Genomic DNA, 14641 nt, shown 5'->3' on the forward strand with positions numbered 1-14641 from the left:
GGGAAGGAGCGCCATTTGAAATGCAGACTTAGATGGATTGGTCTGCAGGCGTCATGTTGCATTTGCAGAGCCCCTGATCTACCTAAACAGTAGAAACCCCCCACAAGTGACCCCATATTGGAAACTAGACCCCCCAAGGAACTTATCTAGATGTGTTGTGAGAGCTTCGAACCAACAAGTGTTTCACTACAGTTTATAACGCAGAGCCGTGAAAATAAAAAATATTTTTTTTTTCCACGAAAATGATATTTTATCCCCTATGTTTTTATTTTCCCAAGGGTAACAGGACAAATTGGACCCCAAAAGTTGTTGTCCAACTTGTCCTGAGAACGCTGATACCCCATATGTTGGGGGGAACCACTGTTTGGGCACACAGGAGAACTCGGAAGGGAAGGAGCCCTGTTTTACTTTTTCAAAGCAGAATTGGCTGGAATTGAGATCGGACGCCATGTCGCGTTTGGAGAGCCCCTGATGTGCCTAAACAGTGGAAACCCCCCAATTATAACTGAAACCCTAACCCCAACCCTAACCCTAACCCTAACCCTAGCCCTAACCCTAGCCCTAGCCCTAACCCTAGCCCTAACCCTAGCCCTAACCCTAGCCCTAACCCTAACCCTAGCCCTAACCCTAGCACTAATGGGAAAATGGAAATAAATACATTTTTTTACATTTTATTATTTTTCCCTAACTAAGGGGGTGATGAAGGGGGGTTTGATTTACTTTTATAGCGTTTTTTTGGCGGATTTTTATGATTGGCAGCCGTCACACACTAAAAGACGCTTTTTATTGCAAAAAATAGTTTTTGCATCACCACATTTTGAGAGCTATAATTTATCCATATTTTGGCCCACAGAGTCATGTGAGATCTTGTTTTTTGCGGGATGAGTTGACGTTTTTATTGGTAACATTTTCAGGCAGATGACATTTTTTGATCGCTTTTTATTCCGATTTTTGGGAGGCGGAATGAACAAAAACCAGCAATTCCTGAATTTCTTTTAGGGGGGGCGTTTATACCGTTCCACGTGTGGTAAAATGGATAAAGCAGTTTTATTCTTCGGGTCAGTACGATTACAGCGATACCTCATTTATGTAATTTTTTTTATGTTTTGGCGCTTTTACACAATAAAAACTATTTTATATAAAAAAATAATTGTTTTTTGCATCGCATTATTCTGAGAGCTATAACTTTTTTATTTTTCTGCTGATGATGCTGTATGGCGGCTTTTTTTTTGCGGGACAAGATGACGTTTTCAGCGGTACCATGGTTATTTATATCCGTCGTTTTGATCGCGTGTTATTCCACTTTTTGTTCGCCTGTATGATAATAAAGCGTTGTTTTTTGCCTTTTTTTTTTTTTTTTGCGGTGTTCACTGAAGGGGTTAACTAGTGGGATAGTTTTATAGAGCGGGTCGTTACGGACGCGGCGATACCAAATATGTGTACATTTATTGTTTTTATTTTTTTTTACATAAATAAATGGATTTATTGGGAAATGTTTTTTTTTTTTTAATTTGGGGATTTTTTTTTATTTTTTTTTTTACACATTCTATTTTTTTTTTTTTTTACTTTCTAACATTGTCCCAGGGTGGGACATCTCTGTATTAGATCAGATCGTTGATCTGACACTGTGCATAGCACACTGTCAGATCAACGATCTGACATGCAGTTTAGCTGGCTCTCCAGCGCCTGCTCTCAGCAGGCGCCGGCTAGCCAGGTCACTTCATGACCCGGAAGGAGTCTGGCGGCCATCTTGGATCCGGGGACTCCTTCCGGGTCACCAGAGCAACGCGATCTCATTGCGTTGCTCCGGTGGGAGAGCGCAGGGAGCCCCCGTCCCTGCGCGATCCCCCTCTATGCCGCTGTCACTACTGACAGCGGCATCAGAGGGGTTAAATGCCCGCGATCGGCGATAGCGCCGATCGTGGGCATTGCTGCGGGGTGTCAGCCGTCATATACAGCTGACACCCGCACCCGATCACCGCGGCGCTCAGCGCGAGACCGCGGTGATCGATGCGCCGTACTAGTACTGCTGCTGGCACTAATGCAGTGCCGGCAGCGCAGTACTAGTACGGCGCATGGCGCGAAGGGGTTAAATCGGATTTTTTTCAATAAACTGCTTTTTGAGGAAAATATTTTACCATCCAAAGGTTCTTCCATCATGAGATAAAGCTGAGTTGTTTAACTCAGTAGAATAAAGGCTGTATATGTGTAACATTCACAATGCCATGCTCTTCCAGAGGTTTCTGTAGGATTAGTGGGCAGTTTCTCTCCTATATTATCACAGACGCTCGCTTTACTTACGCAGTTCTCAAAACTGAATTTGACTCCGCAGAGGTCCCAGCCTCTTCTTCACGGCAAAAATGTTACAACATGAACAGAGTTGAGAAAAAGACCTTAATCCTATTGTTCTACAAACCTATGAATACAGAATCAACCCCTTCAGTGCCAAGTCCAAGAAGTTAGACAATATGTTTCTGATTGTTTGGAGTGGAATAGATCTGCACAACACAAGAAGAATGTGAATCTAAGTGTGAGGAGGAGGAAGGGCAAGCAGACAAGAAAATGAAAGTGAAACTTTGAGCACAATACTGCAGCATAGCCACAGACAGACAAGTCTGGATCTGTTTGTGTGTACGATCTGAGGTTTATTACATTCTTTCCTTATAATGGCAGCAGGCCGTAAAAGAGACCCAGTTTGGGAATATTTTAATGAAGCTCCTTCGCCTATCGGTAAGGCAGGCATGCGTGCAAAATGCAAACGATGCAACAAAGATGCAAGGCCTGGTGGCGCGAATGAGGCAACATCATGAAAAGTGCGGTGATGAAGATGACCAAAGAAACACTTCTGAACAGGCAGCATCTTCAGGTTGGTAAACATTTTTATTGAATCCTATTTCTAAAGACTGAACTGTCATGTGTGAGAAAAATTATATTTCTTATTATTACTGCATGTTACTGTCATTTGGTACAGTTATGAAGAAAAACAAATATTCCTTTTGGGGCAGGGGCAGTGATGTGTTGTGTACAATAAGCAGAAATTGTATAAACAATAAAATAACAGCATTGACTTTTTTTGTTTAGGGGAATTCATGGATTCTGGAAACTATCCACCTCCAAGATCACCATCATCCTGTTCTACAGTTTCAGAGTTATCCATCCAGGATAGTGCTTCATTAGCAGCAGCATCATCATCAGACACCCACAGCCACGTATCACCATCACCCAAAAGGAAGAAAAAACCTTTACCTCCTGGAACCACCATAGATAGGTTTGTGAGAAGAACTAGCAGATTAGAAAAAGAGTTGATTGATGAAAAAATTGCCCAGTTTATTTATGCAACGAACTCTTCTTTCCGTCTGACTGAGAACCCACATTTTATTAATATGGTTCAGTCACTGAGACCAGGATACAGTCCACCCAGCAAAGCTGATGTTGCAGGGAAACTGCTGGATCAAGTGTATGACAGAGAAATGGAGCAATGTGCAACAGCTCTGGAGGGTAAAATTGTTAACCTAAGTATTGATGGGTGGAGTTAAGTCCACAATGATCCTATTGTGTGTGCTTGTATAACAACAGAAGAAGGTAAAGTCTTCCTTGCACAAACAACTGATACGTCAGGAAATGCACACACAGCAGAATACTTACAAGAAGTGGCAGTAAAAGCTATAACAACATGTGAACAAAAATTCAAATGTCTAGTACGCAGTTTGGTCACTGACAGTGCTGCAAACGTATCCAAGATGAGAAGAGATTTAGAAGAGCAGGGAGGGAATACAAAGCTGCTAATAACATATGGTTGCAGTGATCATTTGCTGCACCTCTTAGCCAAAGACTTAAGTGTTCCAGAAATAAAGGCTAATGTTGTTGAAATTGCTAAATACTTCCGTAATAATCATTTTGCTGCAGCAGCTCTGAAAAGGATGGGTGGAACCAAGCTAACGCTCCCACAAGATGTTAGATGGAACTCTGTGGCGGACTGTATTGAGCAGTATATCAAACACAGGCCTATTCTGATGACACTTTGTGAAGAAAATCGAGATAAAATAGATGGCACTGTCACGGCCAAAATCCTCAACATTGGGCTTAAGAGAAATGTTGAACATATGCTGAGCTTCCTGAAACCCATCTCTCAAGCTTTAAACAAAATACAGAAAAATAGCTGTTTTATTGCGGATGCTGTTGAAATTTGGAAGGAATTGAGTGAACACTTAAAAACAGAACTACCTACGCTATCGAGAATTGACATGGCGCTGGGTAACCACCTGTTGGACACAATGGTGGGGGAGGTGCGTTATCTGCCGAGGGCCCTTTCGGACCACAGTCCAATTGAGGTGGAGGTTAGGTTGTTGGGGACACGGACCGCAAGCGGGAGAGAATGGAAGATCCATCCTAACTGGTTACATAGTATTGACTTGGAAGGTATAGGGAAGGAGGTGACGGAATTTTTTGCATTAAATGATGGGAGTACGGATGCTCTAACTGTGTGGGATGCAATGAAGGCGTACCTGAGAGGGCTACTATTTAGAGATATTAGTAGGTGTAAGCAGAAAACGAGGGAGGCAGAGAGAGCGGCGGTGGAGGAGTTGAAGGCTGCAGAGGATGAGATGGTAGTATTGGGGACTTCCGAGGCAGGGAAAAGGTTGAGAACAGCGCAAACTCATATGGAGAAGATTCTGCTGGGAAAAGCTGAAAGGAAGCGGGAGTTTCAAAGGGTGACTTATTTTCAGGAGGGAGAAACAGTGGGCCACATGCTATCGGTGGTAGCTTCTGCTCAGCGAAGTACCTCATATGTACATTCGTTGGTTTCTGATGGTGGGAGCAGGATATCCGAAACATCTGAAATTATAAAGGTCTTTGCGGACTTTTACGCGGACTTATACTCCTCCAAGGTCAATGAGTCAGTCGGAGATACAGAGACTTTCTTGGAGAGTCTGGGTCTGCCGAAATTGAGTGAGGAGGATAGGGTGAGCCTTGATGCCCCTATTACTGAGGAGGAGCTGAGTCGAGCGCTGAAGTCTATGGCCAATGGGAAGGCACCTGGAGTTGATGGGTTACCAGCCAAAATCTATAAAAGCCTAGGGGAAGTGTTGATTCCCAGATTAAAGTTAGTACTGGAGGAGGCTGGATGCCAGGGGTATCTCCCAGCATCTATGAGGGAGGCCATTATAGCGGTTATTCCGAAGGAGGATAAGGATCTGGGGAAACCTGAGTCATATCGCCCAATCTCTCTGTTAACCATCGATGTCAAGCTCTTGGCCAGGGTGTTAGCTTCCCGTTTGTCCAGAGTCATTACTAACCTTGTACATTCGGATCAGTCCGGCTTTATGCCTGACAGGTCTACGGCGGTCAATCTGCGGAGGCTGTATATGAATCTGCAGCTGAAGTCTGACAATTGTGGCCGGAGGGTTATTGCGTCCTTGGATGCCCACAAGGCGTTTGACAGTGTGGAGTGGGGATATCTCTGGCAGGTGCTGAAGTGTAAGGGTATTGGACCGCAATTTGTGTCGTGGATTCAATTGCTATATTCACTACCGACAGTTAGAATCAGAGTGAATGGGGAACTTTCTCAGCCTATAAAGTTGGCCAGAGGTACGAGGCAGGGATGCCCACTGTCACCCCTTCTGTTTGCTCTAGCTGTGGAGCCACTGGCTGCCAAGATTCGACAGTCTGATGAGGTCCCTGGGTTCAGATATGGGAGTGTTGAGGAGAAGATTGCGCTATATGCGGATAACATTTTACTGTTCCTGGTGGACCCGGAGGATGCCTTGAAAGGGGCCATCGAGATCGTTGAGAAATTTGGTGCCTTGTCGGGGTTGAGGATAAACTGGGAAAAATCGGTCCTCTTTGAGGTGGATGAGAGTGGGAGTGAGCCATTGGGAGAGGGGCGGCTTAAGGTGGCATCCCTTTTTAAATACTTGGGAATATGGATCTCGATGCCAGTTACAGAGTTTTTGTATAGGAATTTGACTCCTCTCATGGGCGTGCTTAAGGCAAAAGTAGACGCGTGGAACAAGTTGCACCTATCGGTGGTGGGTAGGGTTAATCTTATTAAAATGGTTCTGATGCCCAAAATACTCTACGTCCTCCATAACGCGCCAGTTTGGATTCTACGTGGGAAATTCCGGCAGATTAATGCTCTTTTTAGAAGCCTGATATGGGGGAGGCAATACCCACGTATTAGCCTGGAGACGCTTCAGCGACCAAAGGAAGAAGGAGGTTTGGCTTTGCCCAACCCTGAGCTATATTTTCTTGCAGCCCAAAGTCAGCATTTGAAGGGCTGGGCGCGGGAGGCGTCATCCAGTGCAGTACAACACTTGATGGAGGGGGTGACAAACCGACGACCGGTGGTGCAGTGTCTGGAAGATGGCTCCTTGGGAGCATTGGGGAAATTGTATCCAACTATGTTTTTGATACGTAAACTATGGACCAGACTGCGACAGATTCGGGGGGTTACGGGATAGACTAAATTTACACTGATATGGCTTAATAATAATTTGGTAGAGTTTGCGACTCTGGGAGTGCTGACAGAGTGGCATGCTAAAGGAATTTATTTTGTTGCTCAGATAATTCAACAACGACTGTTAAAATCCTTTTCTCAGCTGCAGGGGGAGTTTGGACTGAGACCGACTGGGGAGTATCAATATGCTCAGATGAGGCACGCTTTTGGAGCTCAAAACAGGAACGAGGACAATAGGATCCAAGAGGACATAGTTTTGGAATACGTGTGTGGGGATGGGTCCACAAGGGGAGTCATTTCCACACTTTATAAGGACCTACTGCATGCATATTTGCTGGATTTCCCTCTAAAGGCGAGAGCTAAGTGGGAAAGAGATCTAGGCCCAATGGAGAATGAAACCTGGGAGTCGGTGTTGGAGTGAGTTCCACGAGTGTCACTAAGTGAGCCGTATAGACTATCGCAGCTGTACATCTTGCACAGAGTCTATAAGTCACCGGAAGTGTTACATAGAGCAGGGTTGCGTGCTGACTCTGAATGCCCGAGATGTGGGACTGAGAATGCAGGAATATATCACATGATGTGGACATGTCCAAGACTGATTGCTTTTTGGCTGGTAGTACTGAGTCGTGTGGAAGGGGCGTATAAATGCAGAGTGCCGAGAGATCCGATGGTGTGCCTACTGGGATATGTGGAAGAAATTAGAGTGGACAACACCTGGAAGATAGCAATAGCTAGGCTATTATATATGGCTCGGAAGGTGATAGCACGGAATTGGATCAAGGAGGAGCCGCCTACAAGGGGTGAATTCCTGAAATATGTTAAACATGGTCTCAATCTGGAAAAGGGGGTCTACAAAAGACGTGGGAAAACCGAAATGTTTGACAAAATGTGGTCTCCGTGGCTCGAGCTGGGATGATTAGGTATAAGAAATGGGAGGTTGAGGACCTTGGAAGGGGGGAGATTGCTAGAGGAATAAGCGGTCATAAGTGAGTCAAGCGGCTCAAAGAGCCATCAATACTAGTAATAAAAGTATCATTGGGAAGAAGCTGTCATGGGGGGAAGGGAGGGGTTTGGGGTTTGTTGGGATTGTTGGGGGTTTGGAAAATGAAGAAACTTTGTTTGTAATACACTGGAAGATGGATAAATTGTAATGTTCATGTTTATTCTCAATAAAAATCTATTTAATAAAAAAAAAAAAAAAACATAACTACACATGGACAGAATTAAATTACAAGCAGTAAACAAACGAATGGGACAAGCACTGACTCCAGCTTATTTTTTGGCAAATATTGTCAATATCCAATATCAGGGTCAAAACCTAAGTGCTGAGGAAGAGGAGTTAGCTATGACATGGGTATCCAGCAATCATCCATCTTTAATGCCAACTATAATAAACTTCAGAGCTAAGGGGGAACCATTCAAGAAATATATGTTTGCTGAAGATATTTTAAGGAAGGTCACACCAGTAAACTGGTGGAAGTCACTTAAGCGCTTGGATTTAGAGACTGTTCAAGTAATGATTTCACTTTTAACAGCAGTAGCTTCTTCTGCAGGCGTTGAAAGAATATTCTCTTCCTTTGGACTCATTCATTCTAAATTGAGAAATCGGTTGGGACCCAATAAAGCAGGAAAGCTTGTTTTTCTTTTCCAGATTATGAATAGGAACAAAGAAGATGATGATGAAGATGACGACAAGTGAGCTACAGAGGACAGCAGGGACAGTAGTATAAGTTTTTCATGTGTCGGCTGGGCTGACAGTCTAAGTTTCTTATAATATATATATATTTTGTTTAGCCAAATTAGTTAACAAACATGGATGTTTGTTTAAGCAAATAACTTATGCTGTAATGTTGTTATTGTTTCAGTTGAATAAATCTATTTAAATTGTTAAGGTCAGGATTATTTTTCTCCTTCCTAAGTACAACAGAACAGTGGTGTCCAAATATGAATGATTAACCCATTAAACTGGGGAGAAAAAAGTAATATAAAAAGTGATTCTAAAAATCTTCATCTACTTGCATGTTAAAGTAGCAAGAACTAGTTTAGGTAGAAACTTTGATTTAAATCACTGATTTAAATCAAGCCTTACTGACTAGTGATTTAAATCATGATTTAAATCAGTTAGATTTAAATCAAATCCACCCTGAATCAAACACCCGAAAACCCCACCTCTATGGCTGAAAATTGTTCCCTCAAAATTCAGGTGACAGAGTCCCTTTAACCTTCGTCAGGCTGCATAATTTTACAACGTTAACAGGCTGCAGAGATACAATTGTACTTTCATATATATTTTATTGAAATTTGGCCAATATATTCTGGACCAAAACTGCAGAGATGTCACAAAATTTCAGTCCTATACGGCTTTGCAATAACTTTTTTTTTTTTTCGAAATTTTAAAACGGAATAGTTACAATTGTACCTACTGAGCCGGATGAAGGTCAAAAATGAATTTAGTGCACAAAAATGAAAAATGAAGTGATAATTACCTAAATCGTCTCCCTCGCTGCTGGTTCATTTTTGCCCTGGGAGCGACACCATCAACGGCCATAAAAAATACTTTTCTTGGCTTGATGATACGGAACAGCACCTCTAAATAATGAAATATGTCAGCAAAAATCTTATCGTCTGTGATTCGAAAGTGCACATCATCATCATTAGGGTGCGAGCACTGGTGGATGATCCCATTCATGTCCAAGTAAAGATTGTCAAACTCTGGGATCTGCAGGAAGAGAAAAGGGTTTTGTGATGTTCAGCATTTTTCATTCACCAAGATAAAAACAAACTAAACAGCAACATAACCAAGAATGGCACCAATGACCTTCACTGCGCAGTAGACGCCTTTTCTTGTAGTCTTCATGATCTTTAAAGATTTATTTTCACATATTTATACATTTCTATACTCACAAAAAAGCAACACAAAATGAAGGTTGTTCAAAGCAGAGGTGCGTATCCCTCAGATGGTACCTCATTCATTCCCTAAGAGACTGCTTGGGGTAGAGCACAGCGCCCGGCTGGTACCACATTCATTCCCTAAGGGACTGCTTGGGGTAGAGCACAGCGCCCGGCTGGTACCACATTCATTCCCTAAGGGACTGCTTGGGGTAGAGCACAGCGCCCGGCTGGTACCACATTCATTCCCTAAGGGACTGCTTGGGGTAGAGCACAGCGCCCGGCTGGTACCACATTCATTCCCTAAGGGACTGCTTGGGGTAGAGCAAAGCGCCCGGCTGGTACCACATTCATTCCCTAAGGGACTGCTGGGGATAGAGCACATTGCTCGACTCACTCAAAGGGCTCAGCAGCTCATGCAGTCTACCTTGGCACAGCCCCTGAGCTCAGCAGGACATGCAGTCTACCCCGGCACAGCCAGAGCTCAGCAGGACATGCAGTCTACCCCGGCACAGCCAGAGCTCAGCAGTACATGCAGTCTACCCCGGCACAGCCAGAGCTCAGCAGGACATGCAGTCTACCCCGGCACAGCCAGAGCTCAGCAGGACATGCAGTCTACCCCGGCACAGCCAGAGCTCAGCAGGACATGCAGTCTACCTCGGCACAGCCAGAGCTCAGCAGCTCATACAGTCTACCTCAGCACAGCCCCTGAGCTCAGCAGCTCATGCAGTCTACCTCGGCACAGCCCCTGAGCTCAGCAGCTCATGTAGTCTACCTCGGCACAGCCCCTGAGCCCAGCAGCTCATGCAGTCTACCTCGGCACAGCCCGAGCTCAGCAGCTCATGCAGTCTACCTCAGCTCAGCCCCTGAGTTCAGCAGCTCATGCAGTCTACCTCGGCACAGCCAGAGCTCAGCAGGACATGCTGTCTACCCTGGCACAGCCAGAGCTCAGCAGGACATGCAGTCTACCTCGGCACAGCCATAGCTCAGCAGCTCATGCAGTCTACCTCGGCACTGCCCCTGAGCTCAGCAGCTCATGCAGTCTACCTTGGCACAGCCCCTGAGCTCAGCAGCTCATGCAGTCTACCTTGGCACAGCCCCTGAGCTTAGTAATCAGCTAGCATGGGGATGTGTACTGTCCACATTACATTACTACTGCATCCAAGGAGGGAGAATATGTGCTGCACTTTTTGTTTTAGGCATTTCAAAGAATTTGAGAGCCACTTAACTGAAAGTGGAAAATCCCTTTAAGAAGCATCTCCTACAAGAAAGTTACATTTTTTTTATTATGAATGGTTTTAGTCTTTAAATGGGTTATTCCCAAGTTCTCCTATCTAAAGACTAGGTGATAACTTTTAAGATCTGTAGTAGTTCAAGCATAGGAAATCCCACAGATCTTGAGAATAGAGCTCACAAAGTCAAATGTTATCACACTTATCTCCATTAATTAGTTATAGGACTGACTGCTTTAAATAGCCAAATATTGAACTCCGCTACATTCAGCAGTACCACAGACAATGAATGAATGGCAGTGCGTGTGCAAATACCACTTACTCCAATGTGGAATTTCAGGATCGGGAATTATAATTGCTTATTTATATAGGGAATGGTCCCAGTGGTCAAACTACATCTGATCCTTTTTAAAGTACCACTCCATTTTTTTCATCATTACTTTATCACTGAAGTGACATTAGTAACGTATGTTCCCAGTGTGTAATAAAATACTTACTTGCAGTCTTCTGTTCCCAGCGCTGCTCGTGTCCTATTCTGAACCACGTTGCCGGCGTTATGACTGACTGGATTCACTTCTCAAGTTGATAAGACTCAGAACAAGACTCTCATAGACTAACATGAAGAGAGATAGAGACCATAACTTCAGGCCAGTCAGAACTGCAACCGCTGTTGTGAATTCTGTGGCAGAGCTCCCTCCTGTGGTCACGAGTGGTACTTCGGCTGATTCTGTCTGTGAGCTTCCGTTGGTGGAGGAGAGTGGTACTGCAGCTTCTGAGTTTCCTTCCTCAGGTGATGTGGTGAAGTCGTTAGGTGCTGCTCTATTTAACTCCACCTGATGCTCTGATCCTGGCCTCCAGTCAATGTTCTAGTATTGGACCTGTTTCCTCCTGGATCGTTCCTGTGGCCTGCTGCTCTGCATAGCTAAGTTCCGCTTTTGCTATTTTGTTTGCTGTTTTTTCTGTCCAGCTTGCTTATTTGTTTTTTCTTGCTTGCTGGAAGCTCTGGGACGCAGAGGGTGTACCTCCGTGCCGTTAGTTCGGTACGGAGGGTCTTTTTGCCCCCTTTGCGTGGTTTTTTGTAGGGTTTTGTGTTGACCGCAAAGTTACCTTTCCTATCCTCGCTCTGTTCAGAAAGTCGGGCCTCACTTTGCTAAATCTATTTCATCTCTACGTTTGTCTTTTCATCTTAACTCACAGTCATTATATGTGGGGGCTGCCTTTTCCTTTGGGGTATTTCTCTGAGGCAAGGTAGGCTTATTTTCTATCTTCAGGCTAGCTAGTTTCTCAGGCTGTGCCGAGTTGCATAGGGAGCGTTAGGCGCAATCCACGGCTGCCTCTAGTGTGGTTGGAGAGGATTAGGGATTGCGGTCAGCAGAGTTCCAACGTCTCAGAGCTCGTTCTATGTTTTTGGGTTATTGTCAGGTCACTGTATGTGCTCTGACTTCTATGTCCATTGTGGTACAGAATTACCTTATCATAACAGTACTGGAGGCCAAAAGTACTAATGATTCTCAATAGAGGGAAAAAAGAAGTTCTGAGACCATTTTTTTTTCTCTGCATTGTGTTTTGCCTTTTTTTTCCCCTAGACATTTGGGTGGTTCAGGACACAGGTGTAGCGATGGACATTAAAGGTCTGTCTTCATGTGTGGATCAGCTCACGGCAAGAGTACAAAATATTCAAGACTTTGTGGTTCAGAATTCTGTGTTAGAACCAAGAATTCCTATTCCTGATTTGTTTTTTGGAGATAGAACTAAATTTCTGAGTTTCAAAAATAATTGTAAACTATTTCTGGCCTTGAAACCTCGCTCCTCTGGTGACCCAGTTCAACAAGTTAGGATCATTATTTCTTTTTTACGTGGTGACCCTCAGGACTGGGCATTTTCTCTTGCGTCAGGAGATCCTGCATTAAGTAATATCGATGCGTTTTTCCTGGCGCTCGGATTGCTGTACGATGAACCTAATTCAGTGGATCAGGCAGAGAAAAATTTGCTGGCTCTGTGTCAGGGTCAGGATGAGATAGAGGTATATTGTCAGAAATTTAGAAAGTGGTCCGTACTCGCTCAATGGAATGAAGGTGCGCTCGCAGCTATTTTCAGAAAGGGTCTCTCTGAAGCCCTTAAGGATGTCATGGTGGGATTTCCTATGCCTGCTGGTCTGAATGAGTCTATGTCTTTGGCCATTCAGATCGGTCGACGCTTGCGTGAGCGTAAATCTGTGCACCATTTGGCGGTATTATCTGAGCATAAACCTGAGCCTATGCAGTGCGATAGGACTTTGACCAGAGTTGAACGACAAGAACACAGACGTCTGAATGGGCTGTGTTTCTACTGTGGTGATTCCACTCATGCTATCTCTGATTCTCCTAAGCGCACTAAGCGGTTCGCTAGGTCTGCCACCATTGGTACGGTACAGTCAAAATTTCTTTTGTCCGTTACCTTGATCTGCTCTTTGTCATCTTATTCTGTCATGGCATTTGTGGATTCAGGCGCTGCCCTGAATTTGATGGACTTGGAGTATGCTAGGCGTTGTGGGTTTTTCTTGGAGCCCTTGCAGTGTCCTATTCCATTGAGAGGAATTGATGCTACGCCTTTGGCCAAGAATAAGCCTCAGTACTGGACCCAGCTGACCATGTGCATGGCTCCTGCACATCAGGAGGTTATTTGCTTTCTGGTGTTGCATAATCTGCATGATGTGGTCGTGTTGGGGTTGCCATGGCTACAAGTCCATAATCCAGTATTAGATTGGAAATCCATGTCTGTGTCCAGCTGGGGTTGTCAGGGGGTACATGGTGATGTCCCATTTCTGTCTATTTCGTCATCCACCCCCTCTGAGGTTCCAGAGTTCTTGTCTGATTACCGGGATGTATTTGATGAGCCCAAGTCCGATACCCTACCTCCGCATAGGGATTGTGATTGTGCTATCGATTTGATTCCTGGTAGTAAATTCCCAAAAGGTCGACTGTTTAATTTATCTGTGCCTGAGCACGCCGCTATGCGGAGTTATGTGAAGGAGTCCTTGGAGAAGGGGCATATTCGCCCGTCATCGTCGCCATTAGGAGCAGGGTTCTTTTTTGTGGCCAAGAAGGATGGTTCGCTGAGACCTTGTATAGATTACCGCCTTCTAAATAAGATCACGGTTAAATTTCAGTAACCCTTGCCGTTGTTATCTGATTTGTTTGCTCGGATTAAGGGGGCTAGTTTGTTCACCAAGACAGATCTTCGTGGTGCGTATAATCTTGTGCGTATTAAGCGAGGCGATGAATGGAAAACTGCATTTAATACGCCCGAGGGCCATTTTGAGTATCTAGTAATGCCATTCGGACTTGCCAATGCTCCATCAGTGTTTCAGTCCTTTATGCATGACATCTTCCGAGAGTACCTGGATAAATTCCTGATTGTGTACTTGGATGACATTTTGATCTTCTCGGATGATTGGGAGTCTCATGTGAAGCAGGTCAGAACGGTGTTTCAGGTCCTGCGTGCTAATTCTTTGTTTGTGAAGGGATCAAAGTGTCTCTTTGGTGTTCAGAAGGTTTCATTTTTGGGGTTCATCTTTTCCCCTTCTACTATCGAGATGGACCCTGTTAAGGTCCAAGCCATCCATGATTGGACTCAGTCGACATCTCTGAAAAGTCTGCAAAAGTTCCTGGGCTTTGCTAATTTTTATCGTCGCTTCATCTGCAATTTTTCTAGTATTGCTAAACCATTGACCGTTTTGACCAAGAAGGGTGCTGATGTGGTCAATTGGTCTTCTGCTGCTGTGGAAGCTTTTCAAGAGTTGAAGTGTCGTTTTTCTTCTGCCCCTGTGTTGTGTCAACCAGATGTTTCGCTTCCATTCCAGGTCGAGGTTGATGCTTCTGAGATTGGAGCAGGGGCTGTTTTGTCGCAGAGAAGTTCTGATTGCTCGGTGATGAAACCATGCGCCTTCTTTTCCAGGAAGTTTTCGCCTGCTGAGCGAAATTATGATGTTGGCAATCGAGAGTTGCTGGCCATGAAGTGGGCATTCGAGGAGTGGCGTCATTGGCTTGAAGGAGCTAAGCATCGCGTGGTGGTCTTGACTGAT

General features: G+C 44.5%; 1 protein-coding gene across 2 annotated transcripts in view; it reads right to left on the reverse strand.

Moving 5' to 3' along the window:
* XRN1 (5'-3' exoribonuclease 1) overlaps positions 1-14641 on the reverse strand; it is a 227733-nt gene that overhangs the window by 192007 nt on the left and 21085 nt on the right. For both annotated transcript variants that reach the window (XM_069727559.1, XM_069727558.1), the window contains exon 2: positions 8944-9176. In XM_069727559.1, coding sequence (XP_069583660.1) covers positions 8944-9176 — 233 coding nt within the window. The remainder of the gene's footprint in view (positions 1-8943; positions 9177-14641) is intronic.

Source organism: Ranitomeya imitator, chromosome 5 (genome assembly GCF_032444005.1).
Source record: "Ranitomeya imitator isolate aRanImi1 chromosome 5, aRanImi1.pri, whole genome shotgun sequence".
NCBI classification, from domain to species: Eukaryota; Metazoa; Chordata; class Amphibia; order Anura; family Dendrobatidae; genus Ranitomeya; species Ranitomeya imitator.